Source organism: Pagrus pagrus, assembly GCF_965226575.1.
Source record: "Pagrus pagrus genome assembly, chromosome: 14".
Taxonomy (NCBI): domain Eukaryota; kingdom Metazoa; phylum Chordata; class Actinopteri; order Spariformes; family Sparidae; genus Pagrus; species Pagrus pagrus.
Window position 1 is genome coordinate 15,276,500 of NC_140198.1, and position 23,391 is coordinate 15,299,890.

General features: G+C 42.1%; 1 protein-coding gene across 10 annotated transcripts in view; it reads left to right on the forward strand.

Annotated features, from left to right (window-relative positions):
- The window catches only part of acaca (acetyl-CoA carboxylase alpha), a 34,834-nt gene extending 15,586 nt beyond the window's left edge, over nucleotides 1-19,248 (forward strand). For 4 of the 10 annotated variants that reach the window (XM_084374401.1, XM_084374407.1, XM_084374403.1 and 1 more), the window contains 26 exons: nucleotides 367-510; nucleotides 628-730; nucleotides 826-933; nucleotides 1,032-1,088; nucleotides 1,372-1,416; nucleotides 3,602-3,643; nucleotides 4,778-4,993; nucleotides 5,119-5,274; nucleotides 5,382-5,606; nucleotides 6,637-6,792; nucleotides 6,895-7,041; nucleotides 7,464-7,733; nucleotides 7,950-8,047; nucleotides 8,207-8,327; nucleotides 8,497-8,607; nucleotides 11,085-11,228; nucleotides 11,344-11,464; nucleotides 12,537-12,633; nucleotides 12,735-12,831; nucleotides 12,923-13,058; nucleotides 13,137-13,314; nucleotides 13,396-13,508; nucleotides 14,129-14,283; nucleotides 15,516-15,686; nucleotides 17,277-17,413; nucleotides 17,532-19,248. In XM_084374401.1, coding sequence (XP_084230527.1) covers nucleotides 367-510; nucleotides 628-730; nucleotides 826-933; nucleotides 1,032-1,088; nucleotides 1,372-1,416; nucleotides 3,602-3,643; nucleotides 4,778-4,993; nucleotides 5,119-5,274; nucleotides 5,382-5,606; nucleotides 6,637-6,792; nucleotides 6,895-7,041; nucleotides 7,464-7,733; nucleotides 7,950-8,047; nucleotides 8,207-8,327; nucleotides 8,497-8,607; nucleotides 11,085-11,228; nucleotides 11,344-11,464; nucleotides 12,537-12,633; nucleotides 12,735-12,831; nucleotides 12,923-13,058; nucleotides 13,137-13,314; nucleotides 13,396-13,508; nucleotides 14,129-14,283; nucleotides 15,516-15,686; nucleotides 17,277-17,413; nucleotides 17,532-17,658 — 3,475 coding nt within the window. In that variant the 3' untranslated portion in view covers nucleotides 17,659-19,248. The remainder of the gene's footprint in view (nucleotides 1-366; nucleotides 511-627; nucleotides 731-825; nucleotides 934-1,031; nucleotides 1,089-1,371; nucleotides 1,417-3,601; nucleotides 3,644-4,777; nucleotides 4,994-5,118; nucleotides 5,275-5,381; nucleotides 5,607-6,636; nucleotides 6,793-6,894; nucleotides 7,042-7,463; nucleotides 7,734-7,949; nucleotides 8,048-8,206; nucleotides 8,328-8,496; nucleotides 8,608-11,084; nucleotides 11,229-11,343; nucleotides 11,465-12,536; nucleotides 12,634-12,734; nucleotides 12,832-12,922; nucleotides 13,059-13,136; nucleotides 13,315-13,395; nucleotides 13,509-14,128; nucleotides 14,284-15,515; nucleotides 15,687-17,276; nucleotides 17,414-17,531) is intronic. The other 6 variants (XM_084374404.1, XM_084374409.1, XM_084374410.1 and 3 more) reach the window with 3 other exon arrangements.
- Nucleotides 19,249-23,391: the final 4,143 nt, after the last annotated feature.

Genomic DNA, 23,391 nt, shown 5'->3' on the forward strand with positions numbered 1-23,391 from the left:
TCATTTTGGTCTTGCTTGTTCTTTTTTAAATTGGAACCTCATTCAGTTCTTATAGCAAAGAGTCTATTACAATTAACACATGATGATTTTAAGTGTTTTCATACACAGTATTATATCCCAGCATCAAACTGCTTTAAAACTGAGGGATCAAAACTGTTGTGAGGTTCTTAAAGGTGGATGTGGGACACGGTCACAAAATCATTCTAGTGGTTATGGCAGATTCCCATTGTAATTGCTCTCTTTATGTAAAAATTATTTTAATTTCTTACTTTTATTCCTCTGCCTGTAAATCACCTTGAGTTCTCTCTGTGTATAAAATGTGATATATACTGTAAATAAACTGTCCTTGCCTTGCCGGTACCCTAGGATGTCATTCTCATCCAACCTGAACCACTACGGCATGGTGCATGTAGCCAGCGTCAGTGACGTCCTGCTCGACACATCTTTTACACCACCTTGTCAGCGTATGGGAGCCATGGTGTCTTTCCGCTCCTTCCAGGAGTTCACCAGGTCAGTCCTTGTAGTAAAAAAGTTCTTCTCTTCTGTCATCTGTAGGGGGAGACAATATTGCAGGTGTGATTAATGTATGTGTGTGTGTTTTATTTTGTTTTTTTAATCCCTCTACAGGAACATAACAGACGTGTTGAGCTGCTTCTCCGACTCTCCTCCCCCAAGTCCAACCTTCCCAGAGGGAGGTAATCCTGTCCTGTATGGTGAAGAGGACAACAAGGTGACGAGAACAAACTTCTAATAGTCACAGGACACTCATTGACCTGCATGGCTGCGTATCTTAGAATGAAAACGTGTATTTGCTTTGTCATCTAGAGTGTTCAGGACGAGCCTATCCATATCTTGAATGTGGCCATAAAGACCGACAGCGACATTGACGATGACGGCCTTGCAGCCAGCTTCCGATCGTTCACTCAGTCAAATGTGAGAGCGGTCTACAACAGGACATTTGTTTATCTTGATTTCTGCGTGAGAGTTAAGTGTGTCCTGACCTTTTTTTGTTTTTGTTTCTCCTGTTCCAGAAATCTCTACTGTTTGAACACGGAATCCGTAGGCTGACCTTCCTTGTGGCCCAGAAGGTGAGGGCCTTTTTGTCACTTTGTACTAAGTCAACTGTAACAACCTGTCTCCACTATCTGCTACCCTGCATGTCCCCAATTGGGCAGTTCTGAACAGCATGTGTCAATTGTACAAATGAATTGTCCTGCATTTATCTTTTTGTAGTTACTAATACATTATTACTGGTAGTCTGTTAATATGGAACACTATTGTAGTAATTTGCATTTGAAATTGAGCTTCTCATCGTGTTTGTCTTTGTATCTCTTTCTGCATGCCTTGCTTTTGCTGCATTAATGATGACAGGATTTCAGGAAGCAAGTCAACTGTGAGGTGGACCAAAGGTTTCATGTAAGTAGAGGAAGACGAAAGGAAATGAGAACAGGTGGCTCTTTGATATGCTTTATTTTAGGGCTGCACAATTGATCAAAGCATTTTTAAAATAACAACATGGCCAAGCGCAAAATCCAAATTGTAAGAAGCTACAACTTTTTGATACAGATAAAATGTGTAACAAAACAGAATTATAATGAAGCGCTGTAGAGATGTCCTGGCCTACAAATCTTGTTCAGCAGGTGTAATAAAAAATGTTTAGTCAAAATTTCACATTATCATGATTTTTAATAGTTTTTCCAATTTGATTTAAATTGTGAGGCTGAGCAAAAGCAGTGTGCAGGAGCTTCTTCTCTCCAGACCGTAGTAGCACTTTCCAACTAACCTGTATCTGAGTTAGGCGCCTACATTACCCACAATGCAACCTAGCCACTGAGTGACACCATTGGATGTAGTTTCAGATCAGATTACCTGCAGCTTCCTCTCGAATATTTTTCAGATATTCAGTAGTACTCCTGAAGACCTGTAAACACATTTTACAGGAGACAGTTCGCAGGAGCTAGATTAATGACATCAATTGACGGTGTACTAATATTACCACATGCTGATGAAGGTTCTCAGTCATCCAGGTCATGGTAAATCTAGGTGTTGTATCATAGGCAACTGGATCTTCTTCAAGAAACTGAAACAAGTCCAGTTGCCTACGATACAGCACCTGGAAATATTACCATGGATTTGTTTTATTGTTGTTGTTTTTTTTTTTATATCAAGCAGTGGCTGCTCAATCTTTTTCATACAAGCCATGGGGTCCTGCAACTTCACAAATTGTGAAGTGTGTAAATTAAAGAAAGCTTACACACCATTCTGATTTAATATACGTTTGTTTTTGGAGCTGCAGTCAGTAAAGCCCCAGGAGCAGGAATTGACCCCCCAATCATTGCTGTTTTCTGATATATTGTCTATTGTGCTGTGATACACAGGGCAGCATTTATCTTTCCAGGGTTGACCCATTGTCAACAGAGCAGCCACTTGCATTCAGATGATGACGGTAATGACAGGGATTTAGAGCAGGATTAGATTTCGAGAAATACCCATTTCTTTCACCTCCGCTGTCATTTTCACAATAGGCATTGATTTTTCTTTTGATGGCACCACAGTCTCTGATGAGAGCTAATCATGCTAACCGGTGTCACGGTTATTACGTGGCCCGTGGTGTTTTTTAGTAGTCTGCACCATCCTGCTTGCTCACCCCTAAAATGCTTTTCTTTCCTCGGTTCACTACATTGTGGAGGTTATGTGTAATGTCAAATCATGGCTGTGGAGGTTTCCTGCGTGTGCACCGGGGCAGTTATCTTGTTATTGCGGAGGCTGTGAGCTGATGAGAGCATCTCCAATCGGTCTGGCATTGTTTTGGCAAGTGGGACACTTTGTCTGATAACGTCAAACAGGGCTACCGGGCATTATTCAGAGGATCAAATGTCCCTGAAAAAGGCTATGTTTTATTCATTAGCATAGTGAGTGGTGCTATATATATATACAGCTCATTACCATTATTATGTGAGCTTGCTGTTTGAGTGAATACGCAGTGATTTCCTGATAGCTAAATTACAGCAGTATGGGATGTATGTAGCATGTAGAATAAGGTCTTGATCATCGCTGCATAACACGGCATACTTACGCGTTTAGCAATTTAAGCAAAGCCCAGAATAGCTTGTTGTCACCTACTATGATTAGGTTTATATTTATTTGGTATTCTAATACTGGTGCAATATGTGAGAATTTTGGTTTAAAACATTTTTAAAAATTGACAAAAATGATCAACAGAATGTCAAGAAACATTATGTTAAGGGGATGTGTATAGAAGTTAGCATGCTAACCAGCTAGCCCATCCCAGTCTAAAGCTTGCGTGTTTGCGGTGTAAACACAAACACTCCCCCCGTGGCCCAAGCTCATTGCACGGACCTCTAGCTGTACGGCTAACTCGGCTAACTAGTTAACAACAGCTACAGTAAGCAGCAATTAGCGGTTACTTTTGTGATATGCTGCCCCCTGTTTGTTTTGAGGATGAGTTAGACAGGGGTCAATTCTTAAATTGCACCTTTAACACTGCTATGCCTAGATCCATCTTTTTTTATTTTTTATGGAAACATTGATGATGTCTTTTTATTCTTTCTATCTCTGTCTCCCTTTTTCTTCCACACAGAGAGAATTCCCCAAGTTTTTCACATTCCGCGCCAGAGACAAGGTGGGTGTTTACACATTACAAAGTGTGTGTCAAATCACTTTAAAACATTTTTGACTGACACAGTAGAAATACACAGTAGAAATGCACAGCACACAGTAAAAATACACAACAGAAATATACAGTGGAAATATACAGTATAGAGAAACACAGTAGAAATACACAGCATGCAATATAAATACACAGTAGACATACACACCAGAAATACACAGTAGAAAAACACAGTAGAAATGAACAGTAGAAATACACAGTACACAGTAGAACTACACCTCACACAGTAGAAACAGACAGGAGAAATACACATCACACAGTAGAAATACACAGCAGAAATACACAGCACACAGTAGAAATGCACAGCAGAAATACACAGCACACAGTAGAAATGCACAGCAGAAATACACAGCACACAGTAGAAATGCACAGCAGAAATACACAGTACACATTAGAAATACACAGCAGAAATACACAGCACACAGTAGAAATACAAAGAAAACAGTAGAAATACACAGTAGACATACACAGTAGAAATGCACAGCACACAATAAAAATGCACAACAGAAATACACAGTGGAAATACACAGTAGAAATACACAGTGGTCTTTGCTTATAAAACAAATGGCCGTATATTTTGAGAAGATAAAGGGTTACATGCACCTATACATTTCACAATAAAACAAATTGATAGACTTTGCTTTGGATTGGAGACCATTCAAAACCATGTTGTTGTGGTTGTAAGAAGCACCTTCGCATCCCCTTGGCAGTGCTAAATTTTACTCTTACACTCAGCGATGGCTCTTCCTCTCTGTTACCCCTGGTAGTTTCACTACAATAACACTACCCAAACTCATTAAAGTAATGAACTCTTTAATTATGTCTCCCATTTAAGAGCAATGACAGCCATTAGCAGCTTTCTGAGATCATGATTGCCCATGATTTCAAGGACTTAATACAGTGTGTTGCTCACAGGCATCTTTCTACTCTTACATCAACTCGGTGCTCCTGAAATTGCCAATTTGAACTCCTTCTGTTAATGGAGGAGATGATGGCAGTAAAGCCTAACGGAAAAAGTTCTTATAGTTTTGTGATTTTGTTTGTTGTGTTCCTGTTTGTGATTGTGTCCTGCCTTCTTCCCAATAGTTTGAGGAGGACAGGATCTATCGTCACTTGGAGCCGGCACTAGCTTTCCAGTTGGAGCTCAACCGCATGCGCAACTTTGCCCTAACTGCCATCCCATGTGCCAACCACAAGATGCACCTGTACCTGGGTGCAGCCCGTGTGGAAGTGGGCACCGAGGTTACAGATTACCGTTTCTTTGTGAGAGCCATTATCCGTCACTCAGATCTGGTCACAAAGGTAAGACAATGGTTGAAAAAGGAACCTTTGCACTCTCTTTTTAAGTTGAATTCAGAGGTTTTAGGAATTGCCACAAAAACCCAATATATATTATTTGACTTTTTTTTTCTTCTGTCTTTCACCAGGAGGCCTCTTTTGAATACCTTCACAATGAGGCTGAGCGTCTGCTGCTTGAAGCCATGGATGAGCTGGAGGTGGCTTTCAACAACACCACTGTACGGACCGACTGTAACCACATCTTCCTTAATTTTGTCCCCACCGTCATCATGGACCCATCGAAGGTTTGTAAAAGTATCACACACTTATTTATCTTATATCATGTCAGAGCCACAGCTCACATTGTTATAAATGCATTTGCTTCTTTCTAATCCTTCTCTACAAACTTCAGATTGAGGAGTCTGTCCGCTCCATGGTGATGCGTTACGGTAGCCGTCTGTGGAAGCTGCGTGTCCTGCAGGCCGAACTGAAAATCAACATCCGCCTGACTCCAACAGGAAAGCAAATCCCCATCCGCCTCTTCCTCACCAACGAATCAGGCTACTACCTGGACATCAGCCTGTACAAGGAGGTCACTGACTCCCGAACGGGACAGGTGGGGCCCAAAGACCGACAGGTGGGGCACTCATACATCTTCCATCTCATCTGCTTATTGTCCTGGCAAAGGGCTTCAGCTCCATCCTGGAGACCTCAGCTCTCTTAATGCAATTTTTAAACCTCTCTGATAAAATTCAGATGAAGGTTGTCATTTTTATACAGAAGCATAAAAATTCTGCCTTTAAGATTTATTGAGTTGGAGTAGAGCTCCAGTATGGTGTCACACCCTTTGCCTGGTGGACAATTCTTTCAGTAATATCCTTTCTCCACTCAGCTGATCAGGTAAGATATTCCATCCAGCCATCCCTCCATCTGTTCATTATCACATCCATCCATTGTTGTAATGGATGTTGAATAACTGTAATGGGCTTTGGTAAAATATTTATGGATATATGAAGAAAAAATGCCCATTGTCCTGGTACACATTTTACATGGCGTTTTCATGTCTCTCTTTCATTTTCATTGTGTGGCTGATTTGTCCATAATATTGAACACAAGAGGTTTAGAATTTAGTTTCCATCTCAAAATTCTCAATATTATTAAGAAAAAAACCTGCAATCATTTATGAAATGATTTCACTTAGCCAAAGTCTAGGTAGATGCAAGATAATGTGGGTGTTAGTGTGGAGTTGGAGACACGCTTTTGAGCTTTTTTAAGGTGTTACAGGCTAAACTCACCAAAAAATCTTTGAATGGAAGTGCCTTCATAAAACACCCCTGCATTCATGATAGGTCACCAGTAAATATTCCTGTCTGTCAGGTGGCTTTACGATGTCCTGAATGTCCTCTCCAGACTGTCACCGCTTCTTGTGTACATTGTTCTTAGACATCTGGCTTGTGTTTGAGTGTGATCTAAGTGTACAGAACAGGGATTCTTGCACCATATGTACCGGTTCATGCTGTATTATTTGGTGTATGGCAGATGCTCATTATCCATATCCCCATCATCATCATCATCATCATCATTCTCAAAACTCTTGATATTCTGGAAAGGTTGTTGAAGAGGTCATTATATCTGTAAATTGACTCTTTCTGTCCCTCTTTGTTCAGATTATGTTCCAAGCATATGGCGACAAGCAGGGTCCGCTGCACGGCATGCTCATCAACACCCCGTACGTCACCAAGGACCTGCTGCAGTCAAAGCGCTTCCAGGCGCAATCTCTGGGCACCACCTATGTTTACGACTTTCCAGAAATGTTCAGACAGGTACAATACAAACACTAATAACTCACATGTTGACTGTTGTGCTTATAAATACGGACCGGATTAATTATGTTGATGGAATAACTGTTTGATTTCTGCTCCCAGGCTCTGAAAAAGCTGTGGCACTCTAGCCTAGCCTTTGCCCACCTACCCAAAAGCCCTCTCCCTTCTGAGCTGCTCACCTTCACAGAGCTGGTTCTTGACGCCCAAGGTCAGCTGGTGCAGATGAACCGACTGCCAGGGGGCAACGAGGTTAGTTTGGTAGATGAAAACAGCAATGTAAAAAAACATAAGAAATAATACTTGGTATTTATTTTGCCATGAGATTGTTTTTATCACTCCACCCCTCTTTCAAAATGTGCAATTTCTTTTTTACACTGTAGGTGTCTCTGTGTTTCTTCTACTTGGTTCTTAAAGCCTTGTTAAACACTTGATTATTATGTGCCAATGCTAAATACATCATTTAAAGTGCACTGAGAGATAATACTTATGTCTAATGATTCTATTCAAAGCAAAGAAAAAGTATGACATGGCGCATGATATATGTAACATTTCACACAAACACATTTCCCCTCAAAATCATTAAAATAGACTATTTACCTAAAATATCGAGCAATGTTTATAGATATTCAGAATTTACTGTGTCAAAGTGCCTCTCTTTTCCATCTATCCAGATTGGTATGGTGGCATGGCGTATGACCCTGCGTACGCCAGAATATCCAGCGGGACGTGAGATAATTGTCATCAGTAATGACATCACACACAAGATAGGCTCATTTGGGCCCCAGGAAGACGTGCTGTTCATGCGAGCCTCGGAGATGGCGCGAGAGAGCGGCATCCCTCGAATCTACATCGCAGCCAACAGTGGCGCCCGCATCGGGCTGGCAGAGGAGATCAGACACATGTTCCACGTGGCCTGGCAAGACCCAACTGACCCCTATAAGGTCAGTCACACAACATTGTGTTTGTTGGCTTCCACTTCACCATTTTGTGTAACGTTTGGTGTTTTAATAAATTCTTTTCTCATGGTATCTAATTTCTGAAACTCCCCTGTTGTATCTTTCTCTTTTCATTTCTTTCTTGCCTTTCAAAAGATGAAACTCTTCTGCATCTGTGTCAGTCTGTCATAACTAAGCAGTCACTTCTGTACCACTCTGCAGGGTTTCAAGTATCTCTACCTCACACCTCAGGATTACAAGAAGGTTTCTGCCTTGAACTCTGTGCATTGCGAACATGTGGAGGATGAGGGAGAATCCAGGTATGTCCAATTTCCTCAAGCACTAATATGTAATAAAATAGTCTGCCAGATGCTGTAGTGTCAGTCAAGTATGTGCATGCAATTGCAAGTGGTGACAATGGAAGGAAAGGCTATTGGAGAGTCACGCATGGCTTTGAGTGAATATGTGTTGTCATACAGGTACAAGATCACTGACATCATCGGAAAAGATGAAGGGCTGGGTGTGGAGAATCTGAAAGGGTCTGGAATGATTGCTGGAGAATCCTCTCTGGCTTATGAAGAGATCATCACCATGAACCTGGTAAGGCTGAAGTGGACAAAGAAACACATGTGTACACGTAGCCTCCTTATCCTTGAGCTGTACACTTGTGTGATCTGTCAAGAAAATGGACTTGCTGTATACAAAGAGTGGATTCATCTGCGCACTTAACACGTATTTGAAGCCTCAACGTGATTGTCTTGTCTAATAGGTCACATGCAGAGCCATAGGGATTGGGGCCTATCTGGTGAGGCTTGGACAGAGAACCATTCAAGTGGACAACTCTCATATTATCCTTACTGGAGCTGGAGCTCTCAACAAGGTAAAATATATCTGCAGTGTAATAAGGTTGTCACAGTGCTAGAATTTTAAACACGGATTTAAACATTAAAAAAAAAAAAAACAATACTAAATACCTCTTACCAAGACAAAAAGAAAAAAAAATAGAGTCCTACGCACACAGTATGTTATAATTATAACCTGCACACAGTGCTGGTGCAGATAAAGTAACCAAACGCATACGAACACATTTATAATAATGTTAATGTCTGTGCAGCCTTGGGTTGAAAATCTGACTGTAGATCTGTTTTTTTTTTTTAAATGGCTTTGTTGCTTCAATACAATCGTATAAGGAAATCATATCATTATTAAACACATGATATTAAAAAATGATCAAAGTATCGATGGATACTTTGTCAACTTTACAGTGTAATTTATATGTCTGCTCAACACAGATGGGTTTTTTTCAATTGAAATCATGATGACTGTGCTGGATGAGTTATTATCTCTACATTTACACGACTGATGCATCTGCATTTTAATGGGGAATTCACTGTCGGAGGAAGAGCAAACAGAAAGCTGGAAAGCAGCCATGCGACTGCGTTTCCTTTTTTTTTTTGGTTACAAAAAATTAACTAACTGTAGATTCTAAAATATAAAACAGCAAGGTAGAATGGATTGTGTTTTATATAACAAAGAAAAGAAACGAGAAAAAGAGGACTATGATTTTTGGTGCTGTTCCAACTCAGCAATCAGGCCTCCTTGTGCTTCGTTCTGTTCTACTAGGATTCCCCCTCCGATCCCAGCCACAGGCCTGCCTGCCACTCATAGTGGAATAATTGAAAGCGAACCATGAAGTTGTATTTGCATAGAAATGGAGTGACATGCCGGAGGCTGCAGTGCAGGACACCCATATCATTTGTTTTTAATCAAAATGAAAAGTTTTGCTGAGGCAGATTGTTTTCTGCTTTCGGTTGATTTGTGTGTGTGTCTGCGTGTGTGTGTGTGTGTGCCTGTCCGCTTCACTACCTCCTCTTGTCTTGCTTTCCATTCTCTGTCCTTGTCAGTGCATTAAGATGACTCCATTTCAAATTAGATGACAGATCGCAACATGACAAATCATGCAAATGGCACAATGATGGCATACCTATTTGCTGGTAGCTCAATTGTTTTAGATGGCCTCACTGTTTATCTGTGATAGTAGATGTTTACTGAAGTGTTGACAGTGTGTATGTGATGTATTGCAATATCTCCTTTGTTTACAATCGATTGTGTTTATTTTAAAAACCGTACTGATTTCACTGGCGACACAGACAAGAAATAGGGTCTTTTTTCCAGCTCGTTTATCATGTGGTTTCCTGGCTATTAACTGAAGCTTAATGGAGAGCAGGAGGCTGCCACCCAGAGATCATCATTTCATTAGCTGCTGGAAAGCTCTCATATTTTCATGGGGAGTGGATAGTAACTACTAGCATAAATACCCCAGTGAGCTGTTACATCCAGTTTGCCCCTCATTTTCTTCCTCCCAGCCATCTCCCTCTGTTCCTCCTCTGATATCCCTCCTTTCCCCTCTGCTGTGGAATCTTAATGAAGCCGGCGATGGCCAGAGGCACAGTGGTTTTGTGTATGTCAAGGTGACTGCAATGTTTCTTGGGGCCGCGGGCTTTCCTGACAGCTTTAGGAGAGTGCCCTAGATTTGTAGCCAGATACATAACCATTAATGGTAATAAAGAAAGTAAATGATGGCTGAAAAGGTGAGAGCTGAGGGTAGGGATTGAGCTCCTCTCTGATTTTTATGGAGCCATGTCAGGGCCCTGCCACCTGTTCTAGGCTGCTTATGAAAATAGGGTGGGCTGAGAGTGACATTTTATGGCTTCAGGTTGGCATGGGGGCAGTTTTGAAGGTAACTGTAGTTCGGCGGCTTCCATCTCTTACACAACAGCCTCTATCACAAATGACAGATACACATGACAACAAAAAGGGATGCAAGCCAGTCGAATTAATTTTGGATGAGAGAGGACGGGTGTTAATTTACTCCATCTGTTAGAAATTCCCCCAGCAAGAGTGGCAGGTGCTGCCACCCACCTGTGACCGCTGTGGTGGAGACATTTCTGGCTTCTGGTCACCTGTATTGACGAGACAGCGGGGCCATGTAATACCGGGTCCCTGCTGTAATCCAGCAGGTCTGTCTGTGTGCAATCTCATTGATCCACAGCTCCCCAGACCAGAAACCCGGAGACAGTTCCTCCTGTTGTTGGGCAGGGTTGCACAACATGAACACTGGATTAACTCTGTTGCCTCGATCGGGGGCCAGAGAGAGGAGGCTATTAAAGGGTAAATCCAAAGTAAATTAAATTGGGCAGAAAACTGCCACTCCGGTTTTCAAGAGCAGTGCTTACGCAGTGACTTCCTGTGTTTTACCCTGAAAACCCATGTTTACTTCGCTAATACATGCTGAAAACAGATTAAAATGTCATTATTTTTCCTTGATGTAAAATCCACACCTTTTTCCTGCTACAGGTGCTGGGCAGAGAAGTTTACACATCTAACAACCAACTTGGTGGGATCCAGATCATGCACAACAATGGTGTCACCCACTCTACTGTTTGTGATGACTTTGAGGGAGTCTTCACACTTCTGCAGTGGCTATCCTACATGCCCATGGTAACACTCAGCTGTTGTTTTGAATAGGATGCTGCATCCTATATCAGTGTGATGAATTAACTTAAGAGCTGTGTGGTTTTGTCATTGTAAAATAAAAGACATTTCCTTTCTTCAGAACAAAGCTAGTCCTGTGCCTATCCTCAATGCCAAGGATCCCATAGATCGGCTAGTGGAGTTTGTGCCTATGAAGGCTCCCTACGATCCTCGCTGGATGTTAGCAGGACGTCCCAGCCAGAGTGAGTGTCTAGTCCGGGTTATTATTCAGAAAAAATGCCAAAAATGTGCTCCTTAGTTCGGATCTCCCACTTTTTTCACGTTTTATTGAATAGTTTACATTACTGAATGTTGACTGAACATAACAAGCACATCTGAGATGTCAGCTTGAACTCTGGGAAACTGTAACTGCCTTTTTTTCACCATTTTGAAATGTTAAAAGTTAATGTTGTAAAGTTAATGACTAATCATCTGATTAATAGATTAATGAAATCAATTGCTAGTAGAAGCCATACATTCATACATTCAGCCCTTCAGACATGCTCTGCTTCAAAAATGGGACATTGGGATAGCTACAACAAAATACTGTGGTGTGCTAGAAGATTTTTTTGCCTTTTATAAAGCATCCTGATTATAACGACAACAGTGATTTATACACTTTCATTTTTGCTTGTTTCCTCTACTTACTGTTTTCATCTAACATCCTTTATCAGCAGCTATAAAGTGTATTATTTAAAAATAAATACAGTACAAAGATTTATCATCTCAGCCTGATATCCCCCGGGTTAAAGGTTCAAATGATTCATTACTAGAGCAAGACTATTAAGAAAATAAGAAAGAAACTGTGGAACCTAACGTCATGCTGCTAAAGGCGAGATCGAGATAGCACCAAAATGGATCCAGCCTGTTTTACACTGCGGGTCAGGACTGAGCAGGTTCCACATCAGTGTAATTACAGTTTGGGACAGCAAAGAGATTGGGGGACCGTGTTGGAAGCCAGTCAACGTCTCTGGTAGTGATGAGTGGCGAGGCTTAATTGAATGGTAACCTCACAGGCTGGGCATGTTTGTCAGGGTGTACAGGCAGAAAAAGAGCTGAGTCAGCCTCTTTATAAAGCCATCCATCATGGTTGCTGCCAAGATTACATATTCTGAGGAAAACATACACAACCTCGGACTGCAAGAGGAATAGAACCAGGGATTTTGAAAGCACTGTGGAAAGAATGAACCCAATTTTCTGTCCTGTTACCCTGTTTTTTTGTTATTTTTTTGCACTCTCTGTCACACTGCTCATGCTTCCTCTCTGTATATACAGCTCCAAAGGGTTCCTGGCAGAGTGGCTTCTTTGACCATGGCTCCTTCATGGAGATCATGCAGCCTTGGGCACAGAGTGTGGTTGTAGGCAGAGCCAGGTAAGTCCAGATGACACACTGCCAATAATGAATTTCTTCGCCCCGTGTATGTAGTCAAGGTAATTTTGTAGATGTCAGTGCTGAATGGCCTCTCTCCGCAGACTGGGGGGTATACCGACTGGGGTTGTTGCCGTGGAAACCAGGTCGGTGGAGCTGTCAATCCCGGCCGATCCAGCCAATTTGGACTCGGAGGCGAAGGTAAGGGTTCGCTCAATACATTTACTTAGACTGCCTTAGACATTTACAGATATCCAGCCACTGATGCTCATTTTCTGAATTGTATATTTAGATCATCCAGCAGGCAGGACAGGTGTGGTTCCCAGATTCTGCTTTCAAAACAGCCCAGGCTATTAAGGACCTGAACAGAGAGGGTCTTCCTCTCATTGTATTTGCCAACTGGAGAGGCTTTTCTGGAGGAATGAAAGGTACGTCTCCCTCCCTGCTCATCAGTCAATCTGTGTTTGAAGACATTCAGTATGTCATATGAAATTCTGCTTTTTTAGATATGTACGACCAGGTGTTGAAGTTTGGAGCCTACATCGTGGACGGGCTGAGGGAGTACAGGCAGCCTGTGTTGGTTTATATCCCCCCACAGGCTGAGTTAAGAGGAGGATCCTGGGTGGTCATAGATCCCACCATCAACCCTCGTCACATGGAGATGTACGCTGACAAAGACAGTCGGTGAGTTGGACGAAAAAAGGATCATAAAGCATAATGTTTATTGGAAAAAAAACATAATTGTTCACTTTAAACGTTCTTCAGAGGTGGAGTGTTGGAGCCTGAGGGAACAGTGGAGATCAAGTTTAGGAGGAAGGACCTGGTGAAAACCATGAGAAGAGTAGATCCGGTCTACACCAGCTTGGCTGAAAGATTGGGTGAGTCCTCCCATTTCGATTCTAATTATAGCTCTTTACGGCAGTCTTCGTCCCCCTCGGCCTTGTCCTCATTTTCGTAAGGAGCGATAGATCAGGTGGGAGCATGTGTGCTTTCACTGTCGTTCTTTATTTGGTGTTGATTGTATCATCTTCACCGCTCTCCCCGGGGAGACGTGTCAATCACAGCCTGCTCAGATCAATCACAGGCTCTCCTGTCTTCCCCGTGCAGCCTATTGATTTTCCTTCAGGCTCAGAGCAACTCTGGTCCAATGCTGTGTGTGCTGGGTGAACTGGTGCAAAGGAGGGGGTTACTGGGGAGGGTCTGAGAGTTCACAGATTGGAATTGACAGAAATCATTCTTTGGTAACAGCAGCCAGGGGTTTGGGGGAGCTCTGAAACAAAATGCTGTTAACTCACAGTTTACTCACAGCTACATGCTCATGTAGAACCTGATGTGATGGTAATGGGACAATAAGGGAGGGCCAGCTTTGTTGCTTTCACGCATTAGCTATCATAACCAGTATTTCCTCTTCCTGATAGAATGAATGCGGATTTCTTTGTCAGTTTTCAGCAAATTATTTAACAGCTTGTTTTACGGTTTCGTTTTGAAAATCCAACAGGAACCCCAGAGCTGAGCCCCCCTGATCGTAAAGAGCTGGAGACCAAACTAAAAGAGCGTGAGGAGTTTCTCCTGCCCATCTACCACCAGGTGGCCGTGCAGTTCGCTGACCTCCACGACACCCCAGGTCGCATGCAAGAGAAGGGCGTCATAACGGTGAGCACTTTTAAAATGCTTTCCTGCCGCAGTTTGAGCGTGCAGTATGTGAATAACCTGAAAAGCCTGCGGGGGACTATCGGTCTAGCTGCCGCCGCACCTGCCTGGTGAATAATGTTTGGTCTCACCGGGCTGTGAGACTCGTCCTCATAATTATCTTCTGATGACCCTGGTCAATCACCTTAGAAAGCGCAGAGCAGCCTCGGGCAGGCCCCATCTCATCCTGCACCTTCCCAGTCCCATCTTTCAAATACAAGGATACACACACTCACTCACATGGCCAGAGGGGTCGTTGGCAGATGGATGGCAGGCAGGGTGTTTTGTACACACAGCAGAGCTGCTTGATTGTGGCAAAAATCATAATCACGATTATTTTGGTTAACATTTAGATCACCATTGTTTCATATGATTATTCATGACTTTGGAAACATCATGTACTTATTGAACTGAAATCTTTCCTTGAACTTGAAATATAATTCACCTGAAAAAAAGTGTCTTATATTTATTTGGTATATAAATGTGAGAAGGGAATGCTGAAATGCATCTCTCTTTCGTCTTCTCCGAGCACTGGTACTGTACCGTAGCAGCATGGATAGACTGGTTTTGTGCAAACGACAGCTCACTTGACAGCAGTGAGCTGAACTAAACATTCCTGGTCTGACTGAGAGTGAGTTTTGGCTTTTAGGAAGGGGTGTGCGCCGCTTTAAAAGACAAATCAAAAGACAAAAAGAGAGCATCATCGCAAAAAGGAATGCGCCACAATAATAATTTTATCTCAGTTGTCTTGTTTTCAGAAATGTCTGTAGCCAAAATTGTAACTTGAAATCTGATCAATCGTCCTAACACAGTGTCACTCACTAACTGTACTAGACTGCATGTTTGTCCTGTGTACATAAGCAGAGAAATCCACAACAAAATAAAAAGATTACCAGGTCTAACTCATGTTTATGAAAAATCTAGTTGAGAAATGAATGGGGTACATTGTGTGTAGTTTGTATTAAGGCAGATAGTTTGACATCCTGGAAGTCATTTTATGAATATGTAATAAGCTTTTGAGACAAATACAGTATAATAAACTGCTGTTTTTCAAATCCAAAGCCAAATATGCACAACGGACCTGTTTTTTATTTCTTTAATGAGTTCTACCTCAGTGTGACATCCCATGTATGGCTTGAGACGGGCAGAAAATCGTTTATATTATAAAACTTAATTTTTTCCTTTGCCTTTCTCAGGATATCCTTGAATGGCAAACGTCCCGTAACTTCTTTTACTGGCGTCTGCGGCGTCTGCTGCTGGAGGAGACGGTGAAGAGGAAGATCCAAGCGGCCAACAGCGAGCTGACAGACGGTCAGGTCCAGGCAATGCTGCGCCGCTGGTTTGTGGAGGCTGAAGGGGCCGTCAAGGTAAAACCCACCTCGTACACGGCTTTGTTCTATAGTCTCTCAATATTCGGGGATTCTGAGTGGAAAGATGCAGAAATCCATAATTACAATCTCATAAGCTCCGTTTGATAAGTGGATGTTGAAATGAGGGACTTTAATGACTCTGAATTGTAATCTCAGTTATCTATTTAAAGCATCATACCTAGATGATGATTCTATTGATGATGATACAATTTAATTAGCTTGCACTGATTTTAAACATCTACTTCAAAAATTTAAATATGAAGTCATTGACTGCTTTACCTCATATCAGTTATTGACTGCCAGTACAACTTCATTCGACGGGTCAGTTTGTGGTTCTTAGTAGTTTTTAAGGGGCAAACATGATCATATACAGTAATTGCTCTAAACATCTTGCACCATTAAATCAAAGAGCTTAACTGTGGGTAAAAGAAGTATATAGAACACCACAGTATGCTAGTATTTACCTTGTCATCATTTCCTAGACAGGTTCACAACCACACAAAAATCTGGAAAGAAGCTATTTTTCCCCCTCTGCCTTTAAAAATCTGTTTCACGCTATAACGGTAGACAGTGATAATGTTCTCAGACTTGTCATTTTTGCTGATTTATTTTCAGATTTCACTATCTACTCATACAGTCATCATAGTCAGTCTTTTGGAATGAATGATTACGAGTCTTTGACAGATTGCATCAGTATTAAATTATCTGGGGGGGGGCGGATTCTTAGGTTTAGTTCTTTTCAGTGTAGACACCCAAGTAAACACCTTCTTAGCCCCTGGGAATGATTACGGAGGTTCTGTCTTTTTTATCCTGAAACTCCTATTCCTTCTCCACAAGGTGCACCAGATAAAGAAGCAGTAAGCGTTCCTCCTAAATCATCATGATTTAATACAGATGGACTGATAAACCGGTAGTTAATGAAAATAAACATTCCTCAGAGATACATAAACTCTGCTCCTTCCGGCCCAGTCTCGGGCTCAGAGGACCAGCCGCGGGGGTGACATGAGCCTGCCCAGCGTTTGAGATCTCCTAAGAAGTGGCCTTCTTGTTAGCTCATATATTATCCCAATCAGGACTGGCTGTCTTAAGCCACAATTAATCACAGCCCTGGCACGTGCAGATAGGAGAGCAACACGCTGTTTCTTAATTAAAAGCAAACAGATTAAAAATGATTAATAAGGGCATTAAATGTTCTTGCGGACCTCAAGCAGGACTGTTCATAAAAAAGGCAAGAGCCCATTAAACCCCTCGGCCCCCAAATCTTTGCTAAGCCCTCCAGCCTGGCTTTGTTTAAGATCAGAGATGCCAGCACTCATGAATACTAATTTTCCTGTCGGGTCCAGTCAACAAGACATCGGGCCCACATTCTGTGTCGGTCCATATCTTTTATTGTTGTTGATATTTATTTTATGATTCATGATATTTAATATATTTTATCCCTTAAGATGTTAAATTCTATTTGTTCCTGGAACTTTTAAATTCCCAATTGTTCAAACCATAACGCCATGAGAAAAAGTGTTTTCTAGGCTTTATTCACCCATAAATATTGTATGTTTCATCTTCTCGCCCCCTCCCCTCATTATGCAGGCCTATCTATGGGATAACAATGAAGAGGTGGTGGCATGGTTGGAGAGGCAACTAGCCGAAGAAGAGGGTGCGAGGTCCGTCATCGACGAGAACATCAAGTACATCCGCAGAGATCACATCCTCAAGCAGATACGCAGGTGACAATTTTAAACAATGCAAGTTCAACAAATTGTCACCCGTCATTACCCACAACAACAAACATAAGAGTGAAATATGGCTCATTATGTTTCCTTTTTTTTCCCACTTTATTCCCAGCCTTGTTCAAGCCAATCCAGAGGTTGCCATGGATTCCATCGTGCACATGACCCAGCACATCTCCGCCACACAGAGAACCGAGGTGGTGCGTATCCTGTCCACTATGGAGACGTCAGCCTCCTCCTAGACGGGAGCGTGGCCTCTCCTCCCCGCCTGGCTGAAGGCACAGCTCGGGCTGCAAACCACAGCCAAAGGAGCCTGGCTTTAGCCCCACCTGCTCCTGGCTGGAATCTGAGGCTAGAGGAGCCAACGTGAGGGCCCTCGGCAGCTGCCAGGTTACTAATGAATCGTTGGCTATGATTCTCACTATGAGTTTAGATGACTGACACCAATTCTAACAATTTGTAAATTGTCTTACATGTGTGCTTGTGTTTAGACATCCATGTATTTTGTATTCAAGTGCAATTGAGAAATGACTTAAAAAATATCTAGTGACTAAAATATAATATGTCTGGAGTTTACACAGAAGTGGATGTTTATGCTTCCATGATAATCAGCGGCCTCCAGTTGAACTTGAGTGTGCAACATTCAAGTTTTAACGTTGTCGTTTTAAAAATGCACCTTGGTTTGTGACATATGCTTGTTAAGGTTGGCAAGTGTTTTGATGACCAACACGACAATGACAACGCATTGCTGGGGGCATCAGCAAGAAAAGGGGGTTTTAAACTCCCAAGTAGGGAGCACTTAGTTACTGAACAAAGACGGGGAACACTATAACAGATTTGGACAGGAGAGCCCAGCAGGGAGCGGGGACAAGGTCCCTTTTAGACCCCGACTGTTTCACAGTTACCCTGCAGTGAGCAATGGGCAGCTCGCCTCTCAACAAAACCACAGCTGTCCCTTCTGTTCACACTCACACAGTACACACATGCTGCTTCAGATGCACTTTACTGCTTACTGTTGCCTCACATTGCACCCAGAACCAAACCGGCACAGTTTTAACTGTTGCGTCTACCATACAAACATACACAGAGTGATACACGCAGTACTACGCACATGATGAGAGAGCGGTTTAAATGAGACTTGATAATGGTACTACACACAGAGTGGAAAATGGTGTGCTTGTTTAAAAAAAAATAGTCTTTTTTTCTGACAACTATTGTGTTTGCTTGAACAAATCACCGAAAGTCGAGGGTTTTTTTGTTTTTTTTAACTAAAGAAATATTTTTGAATTTACAACAATTCGATGGCTAAATCATTTAATGTCTGTCTGTGAGAGAACAAAGGCCACTGTTCACTGGACTTGCGTGTTACGTGTCTAATTTCAACTGTAATCCGCATTAACTGTTATATTTAAAGTTTGTACTTGTATGTACTTGTATATGTATATCAAATGTTACTTATTTTTACTATTAATTTTTTTGAAACTGTTTGAATTACTTCTTCACTTGAGTTTGTTACCAATAGACAGGCGAGTCGAGACAACTGTATCATAAAAGGATTTTTTTTTTTAAAGAACAGAGAACATAATTATAGGAAAACGGCACCGTAATGTTGAATTCAGTCCTATAGCTCATTGTCTCATGCTCTGCAGAAACGGCAACACTAGCAATGTGAAACGCTTCCTGGTCCGTGCTGTGCCTTTTATGTGCCTGTTTTGACTTGTGGTTCAGTTGCTTTATAAGTAACTGGTTGTTTCCTACACGAGGATGGAGAAGAATTTACAGTTATGATCTCTAATATGTGTCTGCAAATTTAATAAAGATTACCAAACTTAGTTTGAAGTGTGTTCTTAAAAAACTTTATAAAATCTCTATTTTTCGGGGGGGGTTTAAGCAGAACTCAAGTTTGCAAGAATTTACCGTAATTTAATTTGTCAATTATTTTGATAGATTGATGATCCTCGGGACAGATAACAACATCACTGGAAGCCTCATTAATTTCAGCAGTAAGAACAAAGTCCATTCCTCCGGAGAGACATTTTGTGATTACTCGAAAATGATAGTCTTCCCATTCCTCAATCCACAGATGATTAAAGTGGCATTTTCTTCCTGGCTTTTAAACTTCAACAGTATTAAGGAGGATGAAGCAGATCAAACAAATATTGAGGGATCTATCTCATCCCTTTTTTTTATTTTCTCTAATTCTTTCATATCATCCCCTCGGCTCCATCAACTCTTTCCATCCTACCAACAAATATGTAAGACAAATTGAGTTGCATGCACCCAATACCCACCACAATTATAGGAGGCCCAATAAGAAAATGAGTCATTTGGCGGTATAATTGGAAATGTGCCTTGCTTGGTCTCTCTGGTCTCCCAGAGGGTTTTTGCTCATTTGTGGTGGCATGCTAGGCTGGCTAATTCTTCTGTTAATCACTGACAAACTGCAGAATCAGGTTCTTTCTCGGCCACGGGAGTGGAAGGAGCAAGACTGTCTGGTTGAACTTGCAGGAAATGGCCTAATGTTGTCGTTTCTCTATGTACAAATGTTGATTTATAATAAGATGCATGTAGCTACAGCAACATCTTTTGTTGGTCTTAAGAAATCCCTACTTTAAAAGGTTACAATAAAGGAATAAAGCTGGCGTTTACAGAATTCAGATTGTTTTACTTTCTGATTTCTAACCCCCGGCTGCTGGTTTCAGGCAGAGCTGTGACAAAAACAGAGCCGAGCACCGCAAGAAATATTAATGGAAAAAAAGGAGAAAATCAGTGTCTGCGATGAGATTGAAATGGAGGCATTAAGATAGCGCAGAGGGGAGACTCAATCATGCATCTGAGGCAACCATAATTCCACATTCACGCGTCTCAATGACTTGACAGCACTTGAGAGACAATGCCTGTGACCCAGTTGCAGGATTCCAATTAGCAGGGTGTATGCAACAGTTGAGATGAAAAGGGAACAGGGTCTTTACAGAGCCCCAGGGCTGTCTGATTACTGCCTGAAAACAAGAGTCTTTTGCCCATGACAAAGAGTAGAGTGACACAGAGGGAGCGCCAGGCCCCAGCTGTTCTCCTTCTCTCCGGGCTGAGGATTCTGAAGAGCTCATCTCATCTCCGCCTGCCTGCCTTTTTACATTTCAACCATATTGGAAAATGTATCGCAGGCCAGTCACACTAAGACGCTTTAAATATGTCTTATGAGTTGAGAATCTGTTTGCCTGCCCGTTTTGCATAGAAACAGATGACCTCTGGGTCATGAGCCTAATATTCAAATCTCAAAATGAAGATAAAATTGTACACTATACTGTCACAAGTAAAAGAAGTTTTCCTTATCAAAAGTGCACTATTTTGAAACACATTGCTGAGTGTGGATAAGTACATTTTCCATGCGTGTGATACTGTAAAGCTTGCCTACTTTAAATGCACAGTATGTAACGGGGTCTCAAAGCAAGAACAAAAGACATAAGTAGTGTGAGATCATGGGAGTTACTGTCCTCACTACTAAACAACCACCACTGCCGATGAAAATCTATCTACACGACAGGCAGAAAAGCTCACACACGAGTTAATTTATACAATTTTTGTTAACATTTTTATTAAGGCACGTTCGCCGACACCCAATAGAGCGCATGCCTCCGGCAAGGCCCAACAATCCCCCCCGAATCCAATCATAACTCGATGTAACTCAATAGCCCTCTGTCATTCTAAATTTAAAACCACCCACTGACCATACTCTCACCTCACCAGATCTTGGGAAAAAAAATAATAAATAAATAATCAGTAAAAGCCTAAAAACCTAAGTTGTTATATTATGAATAAAATAAAGTAAGAATACATTTAATCTCTGTGGGCAGTGGAAAAACACCTGATTTTTAACCAAAATGTAAATTCACACGTCCGATGCATTACTCACTTCACAAAAGTGAGTAGATGAAGCAAAAGGTAATAAGTTATAAAGCAGCAATTTCCATTTAAATTAGTACCTTCGACAATATAGTTCAGTCAAACAGTACATAAGCCCCAGTGTAGCTGGGTTCAAGCTGAACCTCCAGCAGGAAGTAAAACACTGCTGTCACACTATTGGCTTTGTTTGCTTATAGTTTTACGATGGCGCCGCTTGTGAGCGAGAATTCCCCACGCATTTTAAGGCTTTCAAGATTTATAATGTTTGATAGACTTAAATAATGAAGGGTATTTCTGAAAAGCAATTCCCATCTATAGATCACAAATTAAACTAAATGATGTATCGTATCTTTGATGCGGGGAGGCCGGCCTGCAGAGTTATAGTCGGGCAGGCAGTGAATCTCTCCAGGGGCAGGGAGGCAGCCCGTCAGCCAGCTGCATGAGAGGCTTAATCTTCAATCTGCGTCTGAAACGTGCCACAAGGGTCAAAGATTACAACACCCTGTGATCATCGCCTCATAATGCATACATTCTCATTCTGTCAGAGCTCGGTAAACAGCGGCTGACTAACTGAACGCCAGGACGACGGAGAGGAGGGCTAATTCACAGGCAGACGCAGACAGGAGAAGAAAAACGAAGACAGAAGACTCAAATGAAGAGTTTATGACAGATAGATTCTTATAAAATGTTCTAATCTTGACTCGACTTACATACACAGTTTTTATTTTGATAATAAACAGATCCAGCAGCAAACCCCCCCATGTCTGTTTTTCATCCTCAGGAGGAAATCAATATCACGCTGTCGCTGAGTAGACAATAACTAGGTTGATATTCGTTCTCATGCACTCGACAGTCGATTCGTCACCGATATCACTGTAATATAACAGAAACATAGCTTAGCTAATGTGAACAATAATATGCAGAAAGCTCTTTATAGCTGTGCAGTGCAGACCAGGTGAAGTCGCTCCCTGTACCATGCAGCCACCCCACCCCACCCTCCTCACCCCCTCCCTCCTTCATCCCCATCCCAGCATTAACATTCATGGAGCCACTGGAGTGTGGCGAGCCGAGTACATCGAGCCAACGACGAGATGCAGGGATGGGGGGGTGGGGGGAGGATTGGGCGCCCCCCTACACCCCCACCCCGCCTGATAAGGGCTGGTGGAAGAAGGGGAGGGGGGGTGGCGTGTGGTGGTGAAGGTTGCCCAGTATGGGATTGTGGGAAAGGTCAGCAACCAAGGTGCTGCGTCTTTGGCTATATATCACAATTATTACTGTAGGTCATTGACTGGCATGGAAATTATGGGATCAGTGACAGGTTCACGTGGCATGCCGGAAGAGTGGGCAAGGCCGAGAAAGCAAGGAGTCAAAGTCGACCTTTATCAGATCTCAGTCAAAGTAGTTTTCAACCATGCTCACAGTTTGAACTTGAGATTCCCATCAGCTCCAGCTGTACTCACTGTCAATTAACAAACTAGCATGCTAACCTGAGATGGTAAGCATGGTAAACAATCTTCTAAACATCAACATGCTAGCAAAGTCATTGTTAGCTGCCCAGTAACAGTCCTGATCGGAGCCGCTGTAAATCACCTCCATACTGTATCCATCAGGCTGTGTTCAGTCCCAGTCTGGCGTCCAGCCGTGTTCACTGGGAGGCAACCGAGCCCAGTTGGGCTTAGCCCTATTGCCTGTGCTGACTCCCCCTTTGATCCAAGGTTTGCGATCCAGACCGACTGCCATCAGCTAATAGGGCTACTTAGCTCCATGGCACTTGCTAATGGCAGCTAGTTTCTACAGCCAAAGATGCAGTGATGCTGCCCCTCGTAATTCTGGCGCTACCTTTGAATTCTGACCACTTCTTACAAATCACACCTCTCAGCATTCTTTGATTTAGCATTTTCTGTTGTATTGTGGGGAACCTTTCTGTTCTGTTGAAGTCTGTTAAACTCATCTGTAGTGAGTGTCTTCAATAGAAGTGTAGAAATTAACAGATGTTGAAGGATTTTGTTCCCATGTAGCGCGTCAGGATAAGTAAAACTGACTAGCCGAACCGATGACTTCATGTCTTAGCC